Source organism: Pecten maximus, chromosome 10 (assembly GCF_902652985.1).
Source record: "Pecten maximus chromosome 10, xPecMax1.1, whole genome shotgun sequence".
Classification (NCBI taxonomy): domain Eukaryota; kingdom Metazoa; phylum Mollusca; class Bivalvia; order Pectinida; family Pectinidae; genus Pecten; species Pecten maximus.
The window spans coordinates 23,125,893-23,151,602 of record NC_047024.1 but is presented as its reverse complement, the minus strand read 5'-3'; the positions used below and the strand labels follow the sequence as shown (position 1 = coordinate 23,151,602).

At 37.5% G+C, this 25,710-nt stretch overlaps 2 protein-coding genes across 3 annotated transcripts in view; one reads left to right on the top strand and one right to left on the bottom strand.

Moving 5' to 3' along the window:
* Positions 1–25,710, top strand: part of LOC117336598 (UHRF1-binding protein 1-like) — a 123,120-nt gene that overhangs the window by 60,023 nt on the left and 37,387 nt on the right. Inside the window, exon 11 of the mRNA XM_033897210.1 lies at positions 3,852–4,334. Within this exon, the coding sequence (XP_033753101.1) occupies positions 3,852–4,334 (483 nt within the window). The remainder of the gene's footprint in view (positions 1–3,851; positions 4,335–25,710) is intronic.
* LOC117335827 (protein trapped in endoderm-1-like) lies at positions 8,539–20,138 on the bottom strand. 2 transcript variants are annotated; one of them, XM_033896053.1, is made up of 2 exons: positions 19,594–20,138; positions 8,539–11,158 (listed from the first exon to the last, which is right to left on the bottom strand). In XM_033896053.1, the coding sequence occupies exon 2, from the start codon at positions 10,012–10,014 to the stop codon at positions 9,031–9,033; it is 984 nt and encodes a 327-aa protein (XP_033751944.1). In that variant the 5' UTR covers positions 10,015–11,158; positions 19,594–20,138; the 3' UTR covers positions 8,539–9,030. The 2 variants fall into 2 exon arrangements, with proteins under 2 accessions (XP_033751944.1, XP_033751943.1); XM_033896052.1 differs by lacking the exon at positions 19,594–20,138 and adding an exon at positions 15,627–15,965.

The following is a 25,710-nucleotide window of genomic DNA, read 5'->3' as shown; positions in this document are numbered from 1 at the left end:
AAAATTATTAAATCAAATCTCATGCTGCACTAAAAACAGAGTTGTTGCCCTTTTCCCGCATATCACTTTGTAAATGATACAATACAAATGACTTGTTAATCTCTGATGTCACGCCTGACTTGTTTATATCTATGATGTCATGCCTGACTTGTTAATCTCTGATGTCACGCCTGACTTGTTTATATCTCTGATGTCACGCCTGACTTGTTTATATCTCTGATGTCACGCCTGACTTGTTAATCTCTGATGTCACGCCTGACTTGTTTATATCTCTGATGTCATGCCTGACTTGTTTATATCTATGATGTCATCCTGACTTGTTTATATCTATGATGTCATGTCTGACTTGTTTATATTTCTGATGTCATGTCTGACTTGTTTATATTTCTGATGTCATGCCTGACTTGTTTATAACTCTGATGTCATGTCTGACTTGTTTATATCTCTGATGTCATGTCTGACTTGTTTATATTTCTGATGTCATGCCTGCCTTGTTTATATCTCTGATGTCATGCCTGACTTGTTTATATCTCTGATGTCACGCCTGACTTGTTTATATCTCTGATGTCACGCCTGACTTGTTTATATCTCTGATGTCACGCCTGACTTGTTTATAACTCTGATGTCACGCCTGACTTGTTTATAACTCTGATGTCACGCCTGACTTGTTAATCTCTGATGTCACGCCTGACTTGTTTATATCTCTGATGTCATGCCTGACTTGTTAATCTCTGATGTCACGCCTGACTTGGTTATATCTCTGATGTCACGCCTGACTTGTTAATATCTGATGTCACGCCTGACTTGTTTATATCTCTGATGTCATGCCTGACTTGTTTATATCTATGATGTCACGCCTGACTTGTTTATATCTCTGATGTCATGCCTGACTTGTTTATATCTCTGATGTCATGCCTGACTTGTTTATAACTCTGATGTCACGCCTGACTTGTTAATATCTATGATGTCATCCTGACTTGTTTATATCTATGATGTCACGCCTGACTTGTTTATAACTCTGATGTCATGTCTGACTTTTTTATATCTCTGATGTCATGCCTGACTTGTTTATATCTCTGATGTCACGCCTGACTTGTTTATATCTAAGATGTCACGCCTGACCTGTTTATCTATTATGTTATGTCTAACTTGTTTATATTTCTGATGTCATGCCTGACTTGTTTCTGATGTCATTCCTTATTAGCTCACCTGCCCGAAGGGCAAGTGAGCTTATGCCATGGTGCGGCGTCCGTCGTCCGTCCGTCTGTCCGGCCGTCCGTCCGGCGTCAACTTTTTCATTTAAACAACTTCTTCTCAATAACCAAGAGGCCAAGGAACTTCATATTGGGCCTGTAGTATGCTTGGGTGAAGGGCTACCAAGTTTGTTAAAATAAATTACTTTGACCTTCATTCAAGGTCACAGGGGTCAAATACGCTATAATCTTCAAACGACTTCTTCTCAATAACCAAAAGCCCCAGGGACCTGATATTGGGCCTGTAGCATGCTGGGGTGAAGGGCTACCAAGTTTGTTAAAATAAATGACCTTGACTTTCATTCAAGGTCACACGGGTCAAATAGACTATAATCTTCAAACGACTTCTTCTCAATAACCAAGAGGCCCAGGGACTTGATATTGGGCCTGTAGCATGCTAAAGTGAAGGGCTACCAAGTTTGTTAAAATAAATTACTTTGACCTTCATTCAAGGTCACAGGGGTCAAATACACTATAATCTTCAAACAACTTCTTCTCAATAACCAGAAGACCCAGGGACCTGATATTGGGCCTGTAGCATGCTTGGGTGAAGGGCTACCAAGTTTTTTAAAATAAATTACTTTGACCTTCATTCAAGGTCACAGGGGTCAAATACGCTATAATCTTCAAACGATTTCTTCTCAATAACCAAAAGCCCCAGGGACCTGATATTGGGCCTGTAGCATGCTGGGGTGAAGGGCTACCAAGTTTGTTAAAATAAATGACCTTGACTTTCATTCAAGGTCACACGGGTCAAATAGACTATAATCTTCAAACGACTTCTTCTCAATAACCAAGAGGCCCAGGGACTTGATATTGGGCCTGTAGCATGCTAAAGTGAAGGGCTACCAAGTTTGTTAAAATAAATTACTTTGACCTTCATTCAAGGTCACAGGGGTCAAATACACTATAATCTTCAAACAACTTCTTCTCAATAACCAGAAGACCCAGGGACCTGATATTGGGCCTGTAGCATGCTTGGGTGAAGGGCTACCAAGTTTGTTAAAATAAATTACTTTGACCTTCATTCAAGGTCACAGGGGTCAAATACGCTATAATCTTCAAACGACTTCTTCTCAATAACCAAAAGCCCCAGGGACCTGATATTGGGCCTGTAGCATGCTGGGGTGAAGGGCTACAAAGCTTGTTAAAATAAATGACCTTGACTTTCATTCAAGGTCACACGGGTCAAATAGACTATAATCTTCAAACGACTTCTTCTCAATAACCAAGAGGCCCAGGGACTTGATATTGAGACTGTAGCATGCTAGGATGAAGGGCTACCAAGTTTGTTAAAATAAATGACCTTGATCTTCATTCAAGGTCACATTTGTCAAATAGGTTATAATCTTCAAACGACTTCTTCTGAATAACCAAGAGGCCCAGGGACTTGATATTGGGCCTGTAGCATGCTAAAGTGAAGGGCTACCAAGTTTGTTAAAATAAATTACTTTGACCTTCATTCAAGGTCACAGGGGTCAAATACACTATAATCTTCAAACAACTTCTTCTCAATAACCAGAAGACCCAGGGACCTGATATCGGGCCTGTAGCATGCTTGGGTGAAGGGCTACAAAGCTTGTTAAAATAAATGACCTTGACCTTCATTCAAGGTCACATGGGTCAAATAGGTTATAATCTTCAAACGACTTCTTCTCAATAACTAGGGCCCAGGGACTTGATATTGGGCCTGTAGCATGCTAAAGTGAAGGGCTACCAAGTTTGTTAAAATAAATGACCTTGACTATCATTCAAGGTCACATGGGTCGAATACACTATAATATTCAAACGACTTCTTCTCAATAACCAAGAGGCCCAGGGACTTGATATTGGGCCTGTAGCATGCTGGGGTGAAAGGCTACCAAGTTTGTTAAAATAAATGACCTTGACCTTCATTCAAGGTCACATGGGTCAAAAAGGTTATAATCTTCAAATGACTTCTTCTCAATAGCCAAGAGGTCCAGGGACTTGATATTTAGCCTGTAGCATGCTGGGGTGAAGGGCTACAAAGTTTGTTAAAATAAATGACCTGGACCTTCATTCAAGGTCACATGGGTCAAATAGGCTATAATCTTCAAAAGACTTCTTCTCAATAACCAAGAGGCACAGGGACTTGATATTGGGCCTGTAGCATGCTGGGGTGAAAGGCTACCAAGTTTGTTAAAATAAATGACCTTGACCTTCATTCAAGGTCACATTTGTCAAATAGGTTAAAATCTTTAAACGACTTCTTCTCAATAACCAAGAGGCCCAGGGACTTGATATTGGGCCTGTCTGTAGCATGCTTAGAGCAAAGAGCCAAGACCCGATCTTAGGCCAATAGTATGCTGGAATGAGGGACTAAAAAATATATTGACATGAATAAACTTAGCTTACTCTGATATTTGAATAAAGTTGTTATCAGCATAGTATCTGTAGAAATGACCTCAATCAACTGCAAATTTGCTCTAGAGCCAGGTGAGCGATACAGGCCCATTGGGCCTCTTGTTTCATTATGGCTCCATACCTGATATGATTATTAAGCCATGCTTGACTTGTTTATCTATGTCACACTTGACTTGTTTATGATGTCGCACTTGACTTGTTATTCTGTGATAGGTGGAGAAAGGAAGCACTGGTATCGGTACATGGACAATCAAGGATCTCGAAACTATTGGGTCCAGCAGCTGTTTGCTGCCTTCAAACAGGAAGTGGCGCAGGCCCGTGAAACATGCTGTGTTGCTTCTCCGACCCAGTCACCTGCTCATGAACCAACCAATCCCAGGCCTTCAGAGAAACAACAACCAGTAAATCAGAATCCTAGTGGTAGTAGATCTCCACCACCGCCACCTACTCACCAACAAGTCCCACCCATCCGAGTGCCAACCCAGCGTCCACGGAGTACAAAGTTACTGGAGAGCTGTACTGTCCTCAAAATAGAGGAATTTATTATCTACCAAGTTTCCACAGCGGACAACAAACGCAACACTCCCAGCAAGTTCCTTAGCTCGGACAAAAAGCAGCTCCACCTCCCAACAGACATGTCCGTATTACACATGGAGTACACGGACTACTTCTTCCCAGAGGGCATCAACTACCCAGGTAAGTTGTTTGTCTTTAGTCTCATATTCAGCTTCTAGTGAATGTTGTATGATGTAAAACAAACTCTTACCCTGGCATCTTTTATAAAATTCGGAAGTAGAATGTGGTTCTTCCCTTACCTCCTGAAAGCTTCACCAACTTATAATGCTTAGGAACTTGTCTGGGTTTATAACGTATAGGAAGTATTGTATTTTTTATGGCCCATCAACAATATGAGTCATTTTGGGCCAAATGATGATTTTGGAAATGTGTTGATGCAAACCATTCATTAAATATTTGATTCACAGTATTATCAAATATCAATTATGAACGTTTAATGGTACACACATGTCATATATTACTTTTATGTCATGTCAATATATACATATATCATGTCAAACAGTACATAACACATGTCAAACAGTACATATGACATGTCAAATTGTACATATCACATGTCAAACACTACATATCACATGTCAAACACAACATATCACACGTCAAACAGTACATAACACATGTCAAACAGTACATATCACATGTCAAACAGTACATATCACATGTCAAACAGTATATATCACATGTCAAACAGTACATATCACATGTCAAACAGTACATATCACATGTCAAACAGTACATAACAAATGTCAAACAGTACATATCACATGTCAAACAGTACATATCACACGTCAAACACTACATATCACATGTCAAACAGTACATATCACACATCAAACAGTACATACCACATGTCAAACAGTACATATCACATGTCAATCAGTACATATCACATGTCAAACACTACATATCACACATCAAACAGTACATAACACATGTCAAACAGTACATATCACACGTCAAACAGTACATAACACATGTCAAACACTACATATCAGATGTCAAACACTACATATCACACGTCAAACAGTACATATCACATGTCAAACAGTATATATCACATGTCAAACAGTACATATCACATGTCAATCAGTACATATCACACGTCAAACAGTACATATCACACATCAAACAGTACATATCACATGTCAAACAGTATATATCACATGTCAAACAGTACATATAACATGTCAAACAGTACATATCACATGTCAAACAGTACATATCACTTGTCAAACAGTACATATCACATGTCAAACAGTACATATCACATGTCAAACAGTACACATCACATATCAAACAGTACATATCACATGTCAAACAGTATATATCACAGGTCAAACAGTACATATCACATGTCAAACGGTATATAACATGTCAAACAGTACATAACACATGTCAAACAGTACATATCACATGTCAAACAGTACATATCACTTGTTAAACAGTACATATCACATGTCAAACAGTACATATCACATGTCAAACAGTACACATCACATATCAAACAGTACATATCACTTGTCAAACAGTACATATCACATGTCAAACAGTACATATCACATGTCAAACAGTACACATCACATATCAAACAGTACATATCACATGACAAACAGTACATATCACATGTCAAACAATACATATGACAGGTCAAACAGTACATATCACATGTCAAACAGTACTTATCACATGCCAAACAGTACACATCACATGTCAAACAGTACATATCACTTGTCAAACAGTACATATCACATGTCAAACAGTACATATCACATGTCAAACAGTACATATCACATGTCAAACAGTACATAACACATGTCAAACAGTACATATCACATGTCAAATAGTACACATCACATATCAAACAGTATATATCACAGGTCAAACAGTACATATCACATGTCAAACGGTATATAACATGTCAAACAGTACATATCACATGACAAACAGTACATATCACACGTCAAACAGTACATATCACATGTCAAACAGTATATATCACATGTCAAACAGTACATATCACATGTCAAACAGTACACATCACATATCAAACAGTATATACCAAAGGTCAAACAGTACATATCACATGTCAAACGGTATATAACATGTCAAACAGTACACATCACATGTCAAACAGTACATATCACATGACAAACAGTACATATCACATGTCAAACAGTACATATCACATGTCAAACACTACATATCACATGTCAAACACAACATATCACACGTCAAACAGTACATAACACATGTCAAACAGTACATATCACACGTCAAACAGTACATATGACAGGTCAAACAGTACATAACACATGTCAAACAGTACATAACACATGTCAAACAGTACATATCACACGTCAAACAGTACATATGACAGGTCAAACAGTACATAACACATGTCAAACAGTATATATCACATGTCAAACAGTACATATCACATGTCAAACAATACATATGACAGGTCAAACAGTACATAACACATGTCAAACAGTACATATCACATGTCAAACAGTACATAACACATGTCAAACAGTACACATCACATATCAAACAGTACATATCACATGTCAAACAATACATATGACAGGTCAAACAGTACATAACACATGTCAAACAGTACATATCACATGTCAAACAGTACATAACACATGTCAAACAGTACATAACACATGTCAAACAGTATATATCACATGTCAAACAGTACACATCACATGTCAAACAGTATATATCACATGTCAAACACTACATATCACATGTCAAACAGTACATATCACATGTCAAACAGTATATATCACATGTCAAACAGTACATATCACATGTCAAACTTTACGTATCTTATGTCACAAGAGAAAATTTTATAACTGATCAAATTTCTGGTGAGAGCTTATTAATCTAAATAACCACCAATGTGAATTCAAAATACATTCCCACAAAACATTCTGAATATTTATCATGGGGGAACTGAAAGCAGAATAGAAGTGGATGTCCATAAATGAATCTTGTGTATTAATTATGGAAATGTCCACAGAAAATATGTAAATATCCACATACTGATCAAACAACGATTCCCCGAACGGATTACTAATTTGTGAAGCGGCGAGTGTACGATGCACCTTTCCTGCTTAGATTTCACCAATGAGATTTGTGATTTATTACTTTTATTTATCGGCACTTAACGGAAATCAGATAGATGCATGTTGCATTTGAAACAGTCTCCAACAATGATTCATTTTTTTAAACGATACTCCCGTTTCGAATTCAGGCGTGACATTACATTTGAATCTAGAGATCTCCGTTTCTAACATGATTTTGCCATTGTGACTAGTCACGGCCATAGATCCGGAGAGGTTAGAATTGTGTTAACAAATGATGGGTGATTATAGCTGGCAGGGTCTATAGGGACGGTTGTATTACAGTAATCAATGGCTGCTTCAGCTAACAGGATGGTGTCACTCAACTACAGAATATGGATAGTCCCCGAGATAAAGATCTCTAATTATTTTATCTATATATCGTAACACGACAATGTTCTGTGTAGTAAGGAAATGATCTGCTTGATAGGAATATCATTTTCAACTTTGTTAATACCATAGAGTTAAGCTTCACATTTGGTCAATTAAATTATCATCATGCTGAATTTTGAAGCTCCACATCGAATGATGTTGAACAAAAATCTAAATGTTCTTCATTTGAATTGCAAAGTACAGGATTTTGAAACTCAATTTGGTATGATATTGAAAAAAAAAAGTTTCTTGCTCAGAATTTAAAAGTAAGAAAAAATATATTTACAAAAATGTGGGATTTTGAAACTCAACTAGGAAATGATGTTGAAAACTAAAAATTTCTTTGGTGGGAATAGCAAAGTTAGAAAAATATGTAAGTAAAATGCCAGATTTTAAATCAAAATTTGGTATGATATTGAAATGAAAAACAAAAATTGCTTGTTTGAAAAAGCAAAGTAAGGAAAAACATATATGTAAAATATGATGATTATTAAATCACAATTCCGATGGTATTCAATTTTAAGAAAACTAGAAACAAAAATCAGCTGTTTCAAGTATTGTCAAATGTTTTTGTTTACATTTGCACAGAATTAGTAGAGACATTGCAAGGTTTAATTTCAGGTGACACATTTTATTTTTGATTTACTAACCAATATGATTTGTCAATGTAATTATGGTGAAAATCAATTATCAGCTCTGTTAGTCATTGAGATGTTGTCAACAGTTGGAATTATGGATGTGGAAATGATGAAAGTGTAATTCAATGGTAATCATGTCAGAGTAATATCTTGATTCAACAACTCTTAAGACACAAACAACAGTTCACGGTACCAAAGTTTCACTTTACTTGGTCACAGAATTAATACTATCACAGACATTTCAAACATTTAACATAGTTACAAAAATGCTGAACGAGAACATATCTTTTACTTGGCAGGAAATCTGTTCAAAAACAAATAAATACTTGATGGTTTTCACAATCTGAATTTCATCACCTCATCTGGGCACTTGAACAATTAATTGATAATGTAGTATGATTTTATGAAATTAAATCTTTAATAACAATAAGCAAGCTCAGAATCCGTCTTTACACTCAAACACATGATGAGAAAATTTAAAACACTACTAAAAATGTCTTTGGAACTCATAATGAAATATATCTAAAGCTTCCAACACAGTTTAATCACATTATATATATATATCTATATCACATGCTTTTCACGTACAGCTATTGTCACATGTTTTGTAAATTTCGAGAAATAGGTAAAATGTACTTCAAGATCTCGTCATGCACTTAAATAAGGTCCGCAGATTTACGAAGTGGAATCGTGTTTGTAGCTAACTAGACAGGCGTTACGTATACGTGGGTTCATGATCGAATACACGAGGGGGTTCACCAGACAACGCGCCCAGCTCATGTAGATAAATGTCAGATGAAGCAGGGGGCTGTATATCTTCATCTGGGGGTCCAGAACAGACATGACAACAAACGGAATGTACAGGAAAAAAAACGTGGTCAGAATAAGCATCACCATGACAACCAAACGCATGTCGCGCCGTGTGTATTTTCCGTGGGTGATTGAAGAATTTGACGACCTTGATTTACTTCGTAAAGCATTAATAGTCTCCTTGCTGATCCAGAATCGGATTAGAATACCTACGTAGCAATACAGTATCACAGGAATGCTTGTAATGAGGGCAAATGGAAGTAGGAACCGCTTGAAGGAGTTTTGCGCGTAGAAGGGCTGGCAGAAGAACCTATTGGGATCGTACTCTAGACGACCCCACAGCTCTGTAACAGGAAACAGTAATACTATCGGGTACACACTCCACGACACAACCACCATCTTTATGATGTTCCAACGGCTGCTATAGATCTGCTGGTACTTTCCAAAGTGAACGACGATCAGATATCTGTTCACGGAGATCAGAACCAGACCCAGTAGCTCTGAACCTTTAATGCTATAGGCGATGTATCCCATGAACTTACAGAATCCTAGGTTCACTCCCTGTGTTGTTAAATCCGGCACGGTGAACGAGAGTATCGAAATGTACGGTAGACATGTCATACAAACCACCATGTTGTTTATCACGAGATTTAAAATAAACACCGTCCCGACATGTCTGTGTAATTTAGTTTTAAAAATTGCCACAATTATAGCAAGATTGGCTGGAAATCCTATGACAGCCGTAATGGTGGCGGCAATGTTATGGTAGAATCGTACATCGTCTGGTATTTGTAGCGGGAGGTACGTGTCATTGAAATTTTCTGGCGAGGCAGTGATTAGAAGTTCCATCTTTATGTTGTTTTTTAAAATCCTTTCAAAATCATAAAAATCACAGAAACAACTTTCATTTAGATTTTTAAAAAAACAATGCAGGCGTTTATATGTCTCCTAGCCTATTCTCTGTAGCAAAAGTCTGTAGTTCTCAAATGGCTCACCATTTATTGTACCGTACTTACGTAACTTGTAATCATATGAAGATTCCTTTTTACACAGAGAATCGGGATTGATTAAAACTCCATTTTGCACTTGAACTATAAATTATCCTCTTGGAACCGTTCACCTATTGATAGACTTTTAATTCCCCAGAGTACATTTGCCACCATCTGAAGATAGTTTCAGATGTCCAATCGGATTCTTTAAATTCCTCAAAATGTGTGTTGTTTCCTTTCTCTTAATGTACTGTTGAGTGGAAAAAATCCTCTTAGCATAAAATTATCCTCTTAGGAATTAGATGGTTTCTGTAAAAATCATTGTTTTTACAGTCTTAGTGTGGTCGTATATTCCTTTAAGAGCAATCCTGTTTTAGTTTCATGACACTTTTGGAGTTCAATGTCACAAAGCCTCAGTTTAGGAGATTGTACACGAAGGAATTAGCAGCCTTCCTCTGCTCATTTTGCATATGTGATGTAACAAGTTGGAATGTGTTTGCGACACTAGGTCAATTTTTCTCTGAGCGTAACACAAGCTTGCTGTCACCAACTGCACTGGCTGTACAGAAGATGCCGACTCACGGATGCTGACAAGTCCTTTCTCAACTGTCCCGAGAGTACTGGTGTCGATATCACCTGTCAGAATCTGTATATCCTCCAGCGAAATGAGACGAGTCGTATATATTACACCCTTTGAATTTCAACTTTGATTATATGAATACTCGCAGACTTGGTTGACATTGGAATCAGCGCTTTTGTTGGCTTGCAATGATAAGAATCTGCCTGGCAATTCCGCTGTATTTTATGTAAACACCTACATAATAGAAAACCTATACCTGAACGCTAACACAGGGAACCCTATTCTTTTTCCACTGCTGAAACATCAGCAGTGGTACTATAACGGCTGGTCTGATCCGTCAGCTGTTTTAGCGCTAAGTGCGGGTCCCCGGGGTGAGAGGGCTGTAGTTGTGATCGCTGTCCACCAGGGGCCGATCACATGATATCTGAAACAGATAAATAAGTTGCGCTTAGTTGTCATTAAAGATTCATTACAGCACTACTTTCTGAAGTCAAAGTCGATAGAATCGTGCTGTGCTGTTGGGAAGGTGTCCAGGGATTGAAATTTAATTTGCTTTTTGCATATATATGTCGTGTTAGTTTTGTGTTCTTCTGTATGTTGATAGATGAGTACCGTATTTGTGGTACTCACAGTTTTATGCCCTACTATGGGTCAATAGATAAGTACCGAATTTGTGGTACTAACAGTTTTATGCCCTACTGTAGGTCAATAAATAAGTATCGTATTTGTGGTACTAACAGTTTTGTGCCCTACTGTAGGTAGATTTTGGTTTTGAAGTTGGTTGAGTACCATCTCTGCCTATTCAATTTCAAAACTTTCATTAGATATTTTTTTAATATCAGAAATGTTTACATGTATGATAATATCAATTAGTATATTTTCCAAGATTTTACATTAAATAAACAATACAAAAGCTGTATAAAGGGTTGTCAGTTGCCATAGTAGTAACACACATGCCTTTAATCTAGGTGGCCGGAGTCCAATTCCCCTGACAATGTGACAAGTTATGGGGGTCACGTACCCAACCATGTAGGTTTTATCCAAGTACTCGGTTCCTATCCACATTTAGACTGCTTGTATACGTCCATCCAGGTCAACATAGATGATTCATATAAGTTGATATAACATGTTTTGCAGTTGTTTTAAATATTTAGATTTTTTTTTTTTTCAATAGTTTTGTTGAAAAATGTGTTTCATTAACATTATTTATGTAAATAAATCCGTAATTTCTAGCAGTTATGTCAGAAATATGACTCTTATATTATGTGCATTTTGTAACTGACTTCTCTGGAGAATATATATACAACTTTCGTTTATTTTATTTAATCTAAAATCTTTACTTGAAAATAGCAAATTACAGCAATTTCAGGTTATAGGGTATGTGATCGATAAAATTGTTGTTAGTCATTGTGGCTTAATGCAGTTCAAAACAGGCAACAGATTGTTCTAGACCTGACAAAACTACAAATAAGTGCATTAATTCATACTTATTACCCAACATATCATAATTCAGAAAAGTTATTTTAGGTTCAGACGAGAAAGAGTTGATATTTTAAGCTCACTTGTGATGTCAATTTCTCTACATCCTGCGAGACGTTTTCACTGTTTTGAGAGTGCATGCAGTATTATAGAGTCTAATAAATGTCCTCTGCACTAAAAAATTTGGAAATAGAAAGAATATTACACCCTCTTAAATTCTCACCTGATAGCAAAAAGGTATATTTTTCAAGGAAGAAATTCAATTATGATTATCGACTGGTGGAAAAAAGATAGGGGCAAAATTCTATAATGTGTTTAGTCAATAAAAGAACAAATTTATCTTAATGACAGATATTACTTTCAATTGGATAAAAAAACACCTTGTACCATATTTATCTTAAAATTAACCCAAAGGGTCTATTATTTCAAAAGTAGAGAGATGGGCTTATTAGAGAACAGTGGAGAAAAATATCTACTGGAACGAAATAGATATGTCTGGGGCTATTACCAGGCATGGGTTTATTTTTAGATAAGTACGGTAAGTTTATTAGGTAGTAATTATACAGTATTACACAGTGTATATCTGTCATTTGAAATTGAAATGAAATCCTAGAACAAAGATTTGACGCAATTGATTACCTTCATTTTGATGTGGTGTAATTGATATCGGCATCACTCACGTACCATCGTTGTCATTTTAACACTTCTCATTTTGTTCATTACATAAGCACATTGCATGAACAGAGCACTTTTAAAGCTTCCTTCCGCTGATAGCATTTTTCTATTAGATTTGTTTGCCAAGTCTTTGGATTTGTTGATCTAGGGAATTGGATTTAATTTTCAACATTTCCACTGTATGGAGATGGCGGGCTGTCTATAATACTGTACAATATGGTTGACTTTGTATGTTCTCTACCAGAATGTTGCTGTTGACTGACTACAAAAAAGTTATATCACTGATGTGCCGTGAATATTCAGTAAATAATTCATGTATCTGAATATTGATATTTTTTATGAGTTTTACAGTAAACGAATATAATTTACCACCATAGATATTTGTATCTGATATATATTGTGACCTATATTGCCATAAAAACGAATGATATTCTGTAAGCTAAAAAATATTATCATTTTTATGTTAAAATACTAAAAAAAAGTCAACTTTAATATAACAATGTAAGTAACCCATGATTATGCAAGACCCAGAAATGGGAAACTATTGACATTAGTTGAAATTATTGGTAGATGATTTTCTGTGTGTATTTATTTGGTGCATGTGTAAATTGATTAAAAGCTTAGCGAAAATGGATCATAATTATGAAAAGTGTAAAATCAAATTGTGAGCGCATATTAGGTAACTATACTGTGATATTACTGTATACATTAAGGGTAGTCGTAGCTCATTTTGCACTTTAAATGTTTCCATAAAAAGCTTTTACACTATATGTAGTTTCATCATGTTGCTTTTTGTTGCATGTTATATTATTGTGTGCAAATTAAATCTGTGTTAAAATTCAACAAAACGCAAAAATTTGATCCGCTGAAATGACTGTTTACAGTAAAGCAAGTGCCGCAATTGTCTGCCTGTCCTGTATAGAATCTGTCGTGGTCTGTCTGTCGTGTATAGAATCTGTCGTGGTTCGTTGATTTGACTGTATCATAATTAATTCATCAGTAACAGAGATGCTCCTTTGCTATCTAGCATGTGTCAGTGGTATCGCATGTGTCAGTGGTATCGAGAGTGTCGGTGGTATCGAGGGATCTACATGGACGGCTCCTGATGCTGGTATTTGATAGCCTGCCATTACGAAATATTATCACAACTACTAATTGATTGCGTTTCATGAAATGCAGCGTGATTATATCTAAAACAAACTTTGTCCTGGAGAGACGAAGCTATGGAATTTCATAGGATCAGATTAGATGTTGGAAGTTGATGAGTGTCAGATACACGCTTACTGATAATAATTCATCACACAAAACTTGAACGTAATACAATTAACGTTTTTTTTTGTACAATTTTTAAAATTGTTGCTGGTATGGGAGTTCTTAATACTCCCCCCGGCCAATGTAGGGTATAGTACTGTGGAAGGCAGATGACAAAATCCTATTTGAAATTCTTTAGTGTTTCAGTTTTGGTTTGGAAAAAAAAAAGAAAAAAAAGAAGAAATATTATTTATTTGACCTTGTCTTGGAAGTTAAGATAGACCCATATTGTTGATTTGGCCAGCATAAAAAATATGTTTTGGACGGAAAATTATTCTCACGTTTTTTTCATTTTTATCCATAGTTGCCTACAGTCCAAATATCATATACAAGGTTTGGTGGGAGTGACTATGGAAATACCTGGACAATTAGTCTCTAAATTAAAAATCACCTTTAAAATTTATATCTTTTGATAGATATTTTATCTGAGGTCGAAATTTATTTGACAAAATACGGTTTTATTTTATGATATAAAAAGCTAAAATGATAGTTCAATGCTGAAGCATTGATGTGGTATTCATAGAGCAAAATCGCTCAACTGTGACTGCAAGCAGCTGGGTTTTTCGTTTTCCAGAATGATAGAACTACCACTCAAAACTTATCATTTTGTTGGACCCTCAACAGATAACACTTAAGATATACCTATTTTCAGCATTATTCTTAATTTAGCCCACAGCTTCCATATCAGTTCTTGATCCTCATCGCTAGCTACAGAAGTAATGGTCTCTAAAATACTTTGTATTTATATATAGGGACGACTGATGACTTACAGGGAATGTCTATGTACCGTAATACAGAATTTATCAAACAAGTTCAGTGATTTTGTCTTGACTGGCATATAAGTAGGATGGTTGGGTGGCACAGTGGTAAGCACACTTGCCTTTCACTTAGGCGGCCAGGGTTCGATTCCCCGATTGGACGTAAAAAAGGTATGGGGTCACCTGCCCGACCATGTGGGTTTTCCCCTGGGTACTTCGGTTTCCTCCCACAGTAAGACCTAACACATGGCCAACAAGCATGGTTATAATATAGGTTGGTACAACTTATTTCACAATTGTTGTAAAATAAATAAAGTTTACATTTTTACATAAGTATAGAAGTTAATAAATAAGTGAAAACTCTCAAGTTTATTTCTCTATAGAACAGATTAATTTTGACTTGCATGTGCAAGTGCTATGAATTTTTCACTGCCAGAAACAATCCTGTGATGTCATGAAGATATCATTTATTTATGACAGTAATTTACATACAATATAATAATGTATGTAATAAACCTGATATAGTACTTTTGATGTCATATACGATACAATGTATACACCTAATACAGTATTTTTGATATCATTAATCATAGTATACAATCTACATGTATAATACACCTACAATTTATGTTAATAGATTTTTCGGTTTTCAGGGTACTTTTAACTTACCGTTTTACCGTTAAATTAATCCTGATAATATGAAATACAGTTCATCCTCAAAATGTTGTTGACTCTCACAAGATTAACCAGGCTTCATTTAAATATGTCCCTATAATCACCAGGCTAACACATATATTCCTGTAATAAACAAAATCAATTGTGCAGTATTTGTGAATTAGTTGTGCCCATTAATTTATCCTGATTATGGCCTGCAGCACCATTAGGAGAATTGATGGCTGATTGGAGGTAAAGCACCACTGTAGCTTCAGACTGGCAGAGGGCACCAGATGGGCAGTAGATATCTGTATTTTTCACCCATCACCACTCTCCCATCACTGACTGATGAACATCTCCTCTCCTCCCTAGCCACCTCCCTCCAAATCGATTCTTTTCATCTCTTTATTCCTCATCCCTTTCCATATCATTCATCTTCCTTTCTTCCATTCATCTATCTCTATTTAACACTTTAAATATTTTCCTTTTTTTTCTTCCTAATTTTATCCTCTACCTTCCTTACACATGATTTTCTCTTTTCCTTTATCTCCTTCTGCATTCCCTCCACTCTATCCTCCACTCCCCCAATCTCTCATCCTTCTGCCTCCCCCCTTCATCCTTCCCCCCTACCCCCCCCCCCCCCCCCCCCCCCCCCCCCCCCCCCTCCCCAAACCAATCTGTTATCCCTATGGTCAGTCATTGGAACTTTCTGCTGTGTTGAGGTCCAGTGCATGCTTTCCTCCCCAGCTGAGATAATTAGTATAATCATGGTAAATATTCCTATTGTTTATAGTGTTAAACATATGTAGTAGCTTCTACGGTAGATATTCCAAATGTTTGATAGAACTTAAACAGCGGAAATAATTGGTATATTCCTAAATTGTGTTTGATATCTATATTCTGTGATGGTAGATGTTCCTAAACTTTGAATGAACAAAAACAGCTGAGATGATTAGCATGGTCCTATTGTTTATAGTGTAAAACATTTGTTGTAGTGATACGGTAGATGTTCCTAATCTTTGAAAAGCCTTAAACTTCTAATTCATTTTACGGTCATATTATTTTTTTCATCTGAAATATCCCTTCTTTCATTGTGTTTCATGGAAATGATTTTTCTTGTTTAGATTACTACAGACAGTTTTTCAGTGAAATGAACGACAGATGTCATCAATCTGCAATGTTAGGTTAGTGTAAATGCACAGCTTGTAATCATTCTGGTTCTCTGATGTGATGCGTTAATTTATTCAGTTACAGGGATTTTCCTACAATTTTTTTCATCTGGGTCCAGGGTCCATTTAATTGGGATTTTTTTAACCAACAAAATGTGAAATTGGGAAAACAGAAAGACGAATTTAAACAAATTCATGTTCTTAATAGATATTACCTTTATTCTTTTAGTATTTCATTTAATGTTTTACTTCTGTTATTTATTCAAAATTGCCTGAGGCCTTTTCACATTGAAAATCAAAAATCAACCTTTATTTTTGGGAATTTTCAGTGGCAAATTGGGAATTTTCATGAGATTTTCTTAATGCTAGGCTGTAAAACTCCTTATGTAATATTAATCTAGGCTTGAAATATTATCTGAGGCTTGAAATATTATCTGAGGCTTGAAATATTACGCTTGAGATATTATCCTAAGATCATTTACCAGTATTTCATCATACATGCTTGACTAAGATACTAGGCAATACACATACTAACGCTGTTCGCTTCACATGATAACATTTCCTCAGACCATTTATCACTAGTTTGTCATATTTACATTTAGGCTATCATAATTATAGATCATTTACCGTACAAGATATTTATATGCAGGCATCTACCCCTTCCTCTGTTTATTATTATAGAGTTATGTTTAGATAGATGACCATCCCCAGCTGAGACTACCTGTAGTATTGTGTGTTAAACATCAGGATATAAGCAATGTATATATATACTGCACTTCTGTGTGAATAGCCATTTTCTTCACCTGTAGAACAGTATGAAGTTATCTCCCCTTACTTGCCTGTTAGAATTATGCAGTTATCGGTTATTTATCTGTTTTACCATTTGTAAGCTCTATCCTTACTAATTAATAGTACTGTATGAAGTTATCTCCCCTTGTTTCCATCTTGTATTATTTATTATCTTTCCCTTACTTACCTGTAATACTGTATGTAGTTACCTCCCCTTACTTACCTGTAATACTATATATACTTACCTCCCCTTACTTACCTGTAATACTATATGTAGTTACCTCCCCTTACTTACCTGTAATACTATATATACTTACCTCCCCTTACTTACCTGTAATACTATATGTAGTTACCTCCCCTTACTCACCTGTAATACCATATGTAGTTACCTATAATACTGTGTGTAGTTACTTCCCCTTAGTTACCTGTGGTACTATGTGTAGTTACTTCCCCTTAGTTACCTATAATACTGTGTAGTTACTTCCCCTTAGTTACCTATAATACTGTGTAGTTACTTCCCTTTAGTTACCTGTAATACTGTGTGTAGTTACTTCCCCTTAGTTACCTGTGGTACTATGTGTAGTTACTTCCCCTCAGTTACCTGTAGTACTGTGTGTAGTTACTTCCCCTTAGTTACCTATAATACTGTGTAGTTACTTCCCCTTAGTTACCTATAATACTGTGTAGTTACTTCCCTTTAGTTACCTGTAATACTGTGTGTAGTTACTTCCCCTTAGTTACCTGTAGTACTGTGTGTAGTTACTTCCCCTTATCTACATGTAGTACTGTGTGTAGTTACTTCCCCTTAGTTACCTTTATTACTGTGTGTAGTTACTTCCCCTTAGTTACGTGTAGTACTGTGTATAGTTACTTCCCCTTAGTTACCTGTAATACTGTGTGTAGTTACTCCCCTTAGTTACCTGTAATACTGTGTGTAGTTACTTCCCCTTAGTTACCTGTAATACTGTGTGTAGTTACTTCCCCTTAGTTACCTGTGGTACTGTGTGTAGTTACCTCCCCTTAGTTACCTGTAATACTGTGTGTAGTTACTTCCCCTTAGTTACCTGTAATACTGTGTGTAGTTACTTCCCCTTAGTTACCTATAGTACTGTGTGTAGTTACTTCCTCTTAGTTACCTGTAATACTGTGTATAGTTACTTCCCCTTAGTTACCTGTAGTTCTGTGTGTAGTTACTTCCCCTTAGTTACCTGTAGTACTCTGTGTGTAGTTACCTCCCCTTAGTTACCTGTAATACTGTGTGTAGTTACTTCCCCTTAGTTACCTATAATACTGTGTGTAGTTACTTCCCCTTAGTTACCTGTAGAACTGTGTGTAGTTACTTCCTCTTAGTTACCTGTAATACTGTGTATAGTTACTTCCCCTTAGTTACCTGTAATACTGTGTATAGTTACTTCCCCTTAGTTACCTGTAATACTGTGTGTAGTTACTTCCCCTTAGTTACCTGTAATACTGTGTGTAGTTACTTCCCCTTAGTTACCTGTGGTACTGTGTGTAGTTACTTCCCCTTAGTTACCTATAGTACTGTGTGTAGTTACTTCCCCTTAGTTACCTGTAATACTGTGTGTAGTTACTTCCCCTTAGTTACCTATAGTACTGTGTGTAGTTACTTCCTCTTAGTTACCTGAAATACTGTGTATAGTTACTTCCCCTTAGTTACCTGTAGTTCTGTGTGTAGTTACTTCCCCTTAGTTACCTGTAGTACTCTGTGTGTAGTTACCTCCCCTTAGTTACCTGTAATACTGTGTGTAGTTACTTCCCCTTAGTTACCTATAATACTGTGTGTAGTTACTTCCTCTTAGTTACCTGTAATACTGTGTATAGTTACTTCCCCTTAGTTACCTGTAATACTGTGTATAGTTACTTCCCCTTAGTTACCTGTAATACTGTGTGTAGTTACTTCCTCTTAGTTACCTGTAATACTGTGTTGTCAATCCATCCTTGTAAAGACAACCAATGCTTGGTACAATATTTTTACTTCGTGAAGGCTCTCTAGAAATACTAACCAGAGAATTGATCTTGTCTTCTTCTTCACATATTTGATACCATTGACACGTTTGTAGAACACAACTCTATCCTGTATGCCTAGATCCCCGATAACTATCGTAGAGATCAGTCGAGATGGTTTATTCCAGAAATGGTCCCCTCTCTCGGTATTGGATAATGACCATGTATTAATCTCAGATGTGGTATCAGGATATATCCTGGATGGTCAAAGCAGGATCGAAAGATTATAGCACAGCACTTGATGACTTCCCTTAATCCCTCTAAACAGAAACCGAAATTAAGCCATAGGCTTTAATGCAGTTATTCTGATAGTCCGGTCAGCCCTGGTCAGCCTTGGCCAGTCGTGGACAGTCTGATCATATGCTTCAATTAATATCCATGAATGCCTTCAGATTTCCTGGAGAAAATTTCCAGTATGTCACAATGACAGTTAATCATGGGTAACAGACAGACTGGCTAATGAGAGTGTTCCCTCTCAGGGAGACAGCCGTATAGGGAGAGGACTGGTACAGAGAATATATGTAACATGTTGTACCTGACCTTGGTTCACTCACCATATAGCCTCATTGCAGATGGCGTTGTTGACACAAGATGTTGATGTTTCGTGTAAAAACAGTATGGAAAATGAGCACAGGTCTAATGCATTGTTTTGTTATCAATACCAAATCCTTTATATGTCCCAATGCTGTTTAACAGGCCGTCAAATCAATCAATATATCACCTCATATTCCGGTGTAGTTAGTATTTGCTAAATGGGAAATTGACGAAGGTGTGTGTTCCCTTGGGATAGACAAGACAGCAAATGGTTGTCGGGGTTAGGGGACCAATCAGCAATGACTGCAACATGGAGGCTGTGCCTGTCGCCGTAGAAATGTAACCATGCTTCTATGGCACAGTACGTAGACGGATCACAGAGGAGGTTGGGACAGGAAAATATTCCTCATTTATCACAACTGGTAATGTCTGTCTGTCACATCGTGCCGGAAAGGAGCATTATTGTCAGAGAGGAGGAGTTACATCTCCCAAGCTGTGCTTTGAAGGGTGAAAAATATAAAACAGTAGAAATATCCCCTCTCGAATTATTGAACCATGTTACAGATCTGTCACAAGTGAAATGTTTACGGTAAAATGTTAGGGTTTGTTTTATGATAGGAAGTCAGAAAGCCTCTCTTGAAAAGCTGTTTTGATTTTTGCTTTTTGACAAAAATACCAAACAAAAAAATAAAGAGAAAATAAAAATGACAAAGTAATCATATTGAGTTCAGCTTCACCAGAATATAATCTTTAGTTGTCGTGTTATAAAAGAGTTTTGGTATAAACTAACAATTTAAAATCAGTTGTGAAAAAAATTCTGGTATAATAGATTCAATCCAGACTGTTTTCAGATTGGCAGACACGTACTGATGGTTTTACGGCTGTAATTTTCTCTTTCACTGACTCAGCATTTATGTAGAAAATATGACAACAGTAAAACTGTCAAAACCTGTTCCGTCTAATTCAGAAATAGAAGAGGACGCAAATACTCCTATTACACTTCTCATCCTAATGTAAAAATAATCTTAAAACAATTTCGTGAAAGACAATATTTTTATTTTTGCTTTTTGACAAGACCTGGAGTTGCTTTCTACATGTAGGTCAAAGCTAAAGCTTTTAAACGTTGGGGAATGAAACCGTGATCAGTGTTCGATCAATATGTCCGGCGGAAGGTAGCAACGTAAATCAAAATTTACATCCCGAGTTACCACTCCAGTGCTCCATACTGATTCGGTTAAAAGAGAACGCCCTTAAGTGGAGTCGGTAACCAGTGATACAATGGAAGTTTATGGATTGTTACAATGATATACTCATCCTCCCCGATTCTTTTAGAGTACAACATTGATGTGGCTGAGCTCTCTTTTATATGCCTGTCTTCAACATTGTGTATTATGATATGACATTGCCCATTCGTCCATCCATTTGTCTGTCTATCAACATTTGTTTGTTGTTACTCTGCCAGGCCTCATTGTCCGTTCGTCCATCCATTTGTCTGCCTATCAACATGTGTTTGTCATTGCTCTACCAGGCCTCATTGTCCGTTCGTCCATTTATGTGTCTGTCTATCAACAATTTCTTGTCATTGCTCTCCCAGGCCTCAATAACCATATGTCCATTCTTCAGTCTATCAACAATTTCGTGTCATTGCTCTAGCAGGCCTCATTGTCCTTTCGTCCATCCATTTGTCTGTCTATCAACATGTGTTTGTCATTGCTCTACCAGGCCACATTATCAGTTCATCCATCCATTTGTCTGTCTATCAACATGTGTTTGTCATTGCTCTACCAGGCCTCAATAACCATATCTCCATTCTTCAGTCTATCAACAATTTCGTGTCATTGCTCTACCAGGCCTGCTTTAAGACCCCCATTTTATAAAACCTTGTAAAGATGCTAAAAACTAAGATCACACTACAGTAGTTTCAGTTTTTCCGAATCTGACCCCAAAGTCAAGTTCACTGTTGCATAAAATAGTCATTGACTTGTTATTCAAATATGTACATTCGGTCAAAATATAAATCAAATTTTAAATTTCGCTTACCATTGGTCAGGATTCAAATAGTTCAAACTTGACCACTTTTGAGATTAAAAGCTTGTATATCTAATATCTTAATGAATATAGTTTGTATTGATACCATGGTATCATGAGATCGGATTCCACTCCTGTTAAAAGATTGTATCAGGAGAGGAAAATGCAAAAACAGGACCAGAACTCAAACCCAGACCGGAACTCAAACCTCTAGCTGAACTCTAGACGGAGGCTCTAACCGTTGTAGTTACCCGCAATGACCACCAGCTTTTAGCCCAGTCCCACTACATTACACTCCATCATTAAACAAAGTCTTTGACCCCGAGGACACACACACAAGACTATACTGCCTTCTCTGGGTATTTAGTCAGGCACCAAGTTTAATAGGAGAGGAAGAATGGGACAACCAGACTAAGAATTGAACCCAGAACCTCTTAACTCTAGACAGGTGCTCAAACCATTTGAGCTCTATCTGGCCATAGGCATTCACCCCAGTCATGTTCTGCTACAAGATTTTGAAGGTCAATGGTCAAAATGAATAGGTTAAAGGTTACACTAGCACCAATTACTGATAAGGGGGTATGTCTTATTGAATACCTCTAACGTTCCTCTCTTATCATATAACAGATATGGTTGCTATGGTTCCAGGAATTAAAATATAAATGAATTTTCACTATAATCTGGGAAACTTAAACCTGGTACACATGTACTAACAAATATAAGTGTTGACCATCATATCTCCGAGTATTGATCTGAGGTGTACTTTAAATGGTGTAACTAAAGCCCCGATCACAACCAGTCTGCCAGGGAAAACTAACAGGATGTTATTACAAAATATAAAGTCACTTCAGTATGTGTGAGGTGTAGACACTGGTCCTACAACAGTAGACCTTCAGTATATATGAGGTGTAGACACTGGTCCTACAACAGTAGACCTTCAGTATGTGTGAGGTGTAGACACTGGTCCTACAACAGTATAGACCTTCAGTATGTGTGAGGTGTAGACACTGGTCCTACAACAGTATAGACCTTCAGTATGTGTGAGGTGTAGACACTGGTCCTACAACAGTAGACCTTCAGTATGTGTGAGGTATAGACACTGGTCCTACAACAGTATAGACCTTCAGTATGTGTGAGGTGTAGACACTGGTCCTACAACAGTAGGCCTTCAGTATGTGTGAGGTGTAGACACTGGTCCTACAACAGTATATACCTTCAGTATGTGTGAGGTGTAGACACTGGTCCTACAACAGTAGACCTTCAGTATATATGAGGTGTAGACACTGGTCCTACAACAGTATAGACCTTCAGTATGTGTGAGGTGTAGACACTGGTCCTACAACAGTAGACCTTCAGTATATATGAGGTGTAGACACTGGTCCTACAACAGTAGACCTTCAGTATGTGTGAGGTGTAGACACTGGTCCTACAACAGTAGACCTTCAGTATGTGTGAGGTGTAGACACTGGTCCTACAACAGTATAGACCTTCAGTATGTGTGAGGTGTAGACACTGGTCCTACAACAGTATATACCTTCAGTATGTGTGAGGTGTAGACACTGGTCCTACAACAGTATAGACCTTCAGTATGTGTGGGGTATAGACACTGGTCCTACAACAGTATAGACCTTCAGTATGTGTGAGGTGTAGACACTGGTCCTACAACAGTATAGACCTTCAGTATGTGTGAGGTGTAGACACTGGTCCTACAACAGTAGACTTTCAGTATGTGTGAGGTGTAGACACTGGTCCTACAACAGTATAGACCCTCAGTATGTGTGAGGTGTAGACACTGGTCCTACAACAGTATAGACCTTCAGTATGTGTGAGGTGTAGACACTGGTCCTACAACAGTAGACCTTCAGTATGTGTGAGGTGTAGACACTGGTCCTACAACAGTATAGACCTTCAGTATGTGTGAGGTGTAGACACTGGTCCTACAACAGTAGACCTTCAGTATGTGTGAGGTGTAGACACTGGTCCTACAACAGTATAGACCTTCAGTATGTGTGAGGTGTAGACACTGGTCCTACAACAGTATAGACTTTCAGTATGTGTGAGGTGTAGACACTGGTCCTACAACAGTATATACCTTCAGTATGTGTGAGGTGTAGACACTGGTCCTACAACAGTAGACCTTCAGTATGTGTGAGGTGTAGACTAAACTTTACTTGTCCTACAACAGTATAGACCTTCAGTATGTGTGGGGTATAGACACTGGTCCTACAACAGTATAGACCTTCAGTATGTGTGAGGTGTAGACACTGGTCCTACAACAGTATAGACCTTCAGTATGTGTGAGGTGTAGACACTGGTCCTACAACAGTATAGACCTTCAGTATGTGTGAGGTGTAGACACTGGTCCTACAACAGTAGACCTTCAGTATGTGTGAGGTGTAGACACTGGTCCTACAACAGTATAGACCTTCAGTATGTGTGAGGTGTAGACACTGGTCCTACAACAGTATAGACCTTCAGTATGTGTGGGGTATAGACACTGGTCCTACAACAGTATAGACCTTCAGTATATATGAGGTGTAGACACTGGTCCTACAACAGTATAGACCTTCAGTATGTGTGAGGTGTAGACACTGGTCCTACAACAGTAGACCTTCAGTATGTGTGAGGTGTAGACACTGGTCCTACAACAGTATAGACCTTCAGTATGTGTGAGGTGTAGACACTGGTCCTACAACAGTATAGACCTTCAGTATGTGTGAGGTGTAGACACTGGTCCTACAACAGTAGACCTTCAGTATGTGTGAGGTGTAGACACTGGTCCTACAACAGTATAGACCTTCAGTATGTGTGAGGTGTAGACACTGGTCCTACAACAATAGACCTTCAGTATGTGTGAGGTGTAGACACTGGTCCTACAACAGTAGACCTTCAGTATGTGTGAGGTGTAGACACTGGTCCTACAACAGTATAGACCTTCAGTATATATGAGGTGTAGACACTGGTCCTACAACAGTATAGACCTTCAGTATATATGAGGTGTAGACACTGGTCCTACAACAGTAGACCTTCAGTATGTGTGAGGTGTAGACACTGGTCCTACAACAGTATAGACCTTCAGTATGTGTGAGGTGTAGACACTGGTCCTACAACAGTATAGACCTTCAGTATGTGTGAGGTGTAGACACTGGTCCTACAACAGTAGACCTTCAGTATGTGTGAGGTATAGACACTGGTCCTACAACAGTATAGACCTTCAGTATGTGTGAGGTGTAGACACTGGTCCTACAACAGTATATACCTTCAGTATGTGTGAGGTGTAGACACTGGTCCTACAACAGTATAGACCTTCAGTATGTGTGGGGTATAGACACTGGTCCTACAACAGTATAGACCTTCAGTACGTGTGAGGTGTAGACACTGGTCCTACAACAGTATAGACCTTCAGTATGTGTGAGGTGTAGACACTGGTCCTACAACAGTAGACTTTCAGTATGTGTGAGGTGTAGACACTGGTCCTACAACAGTATAGACCTTCAGTATGTGTGAGGTGTAGACACTGGTCCTACAACAGTATAGACCTTCAGTATGTGTGA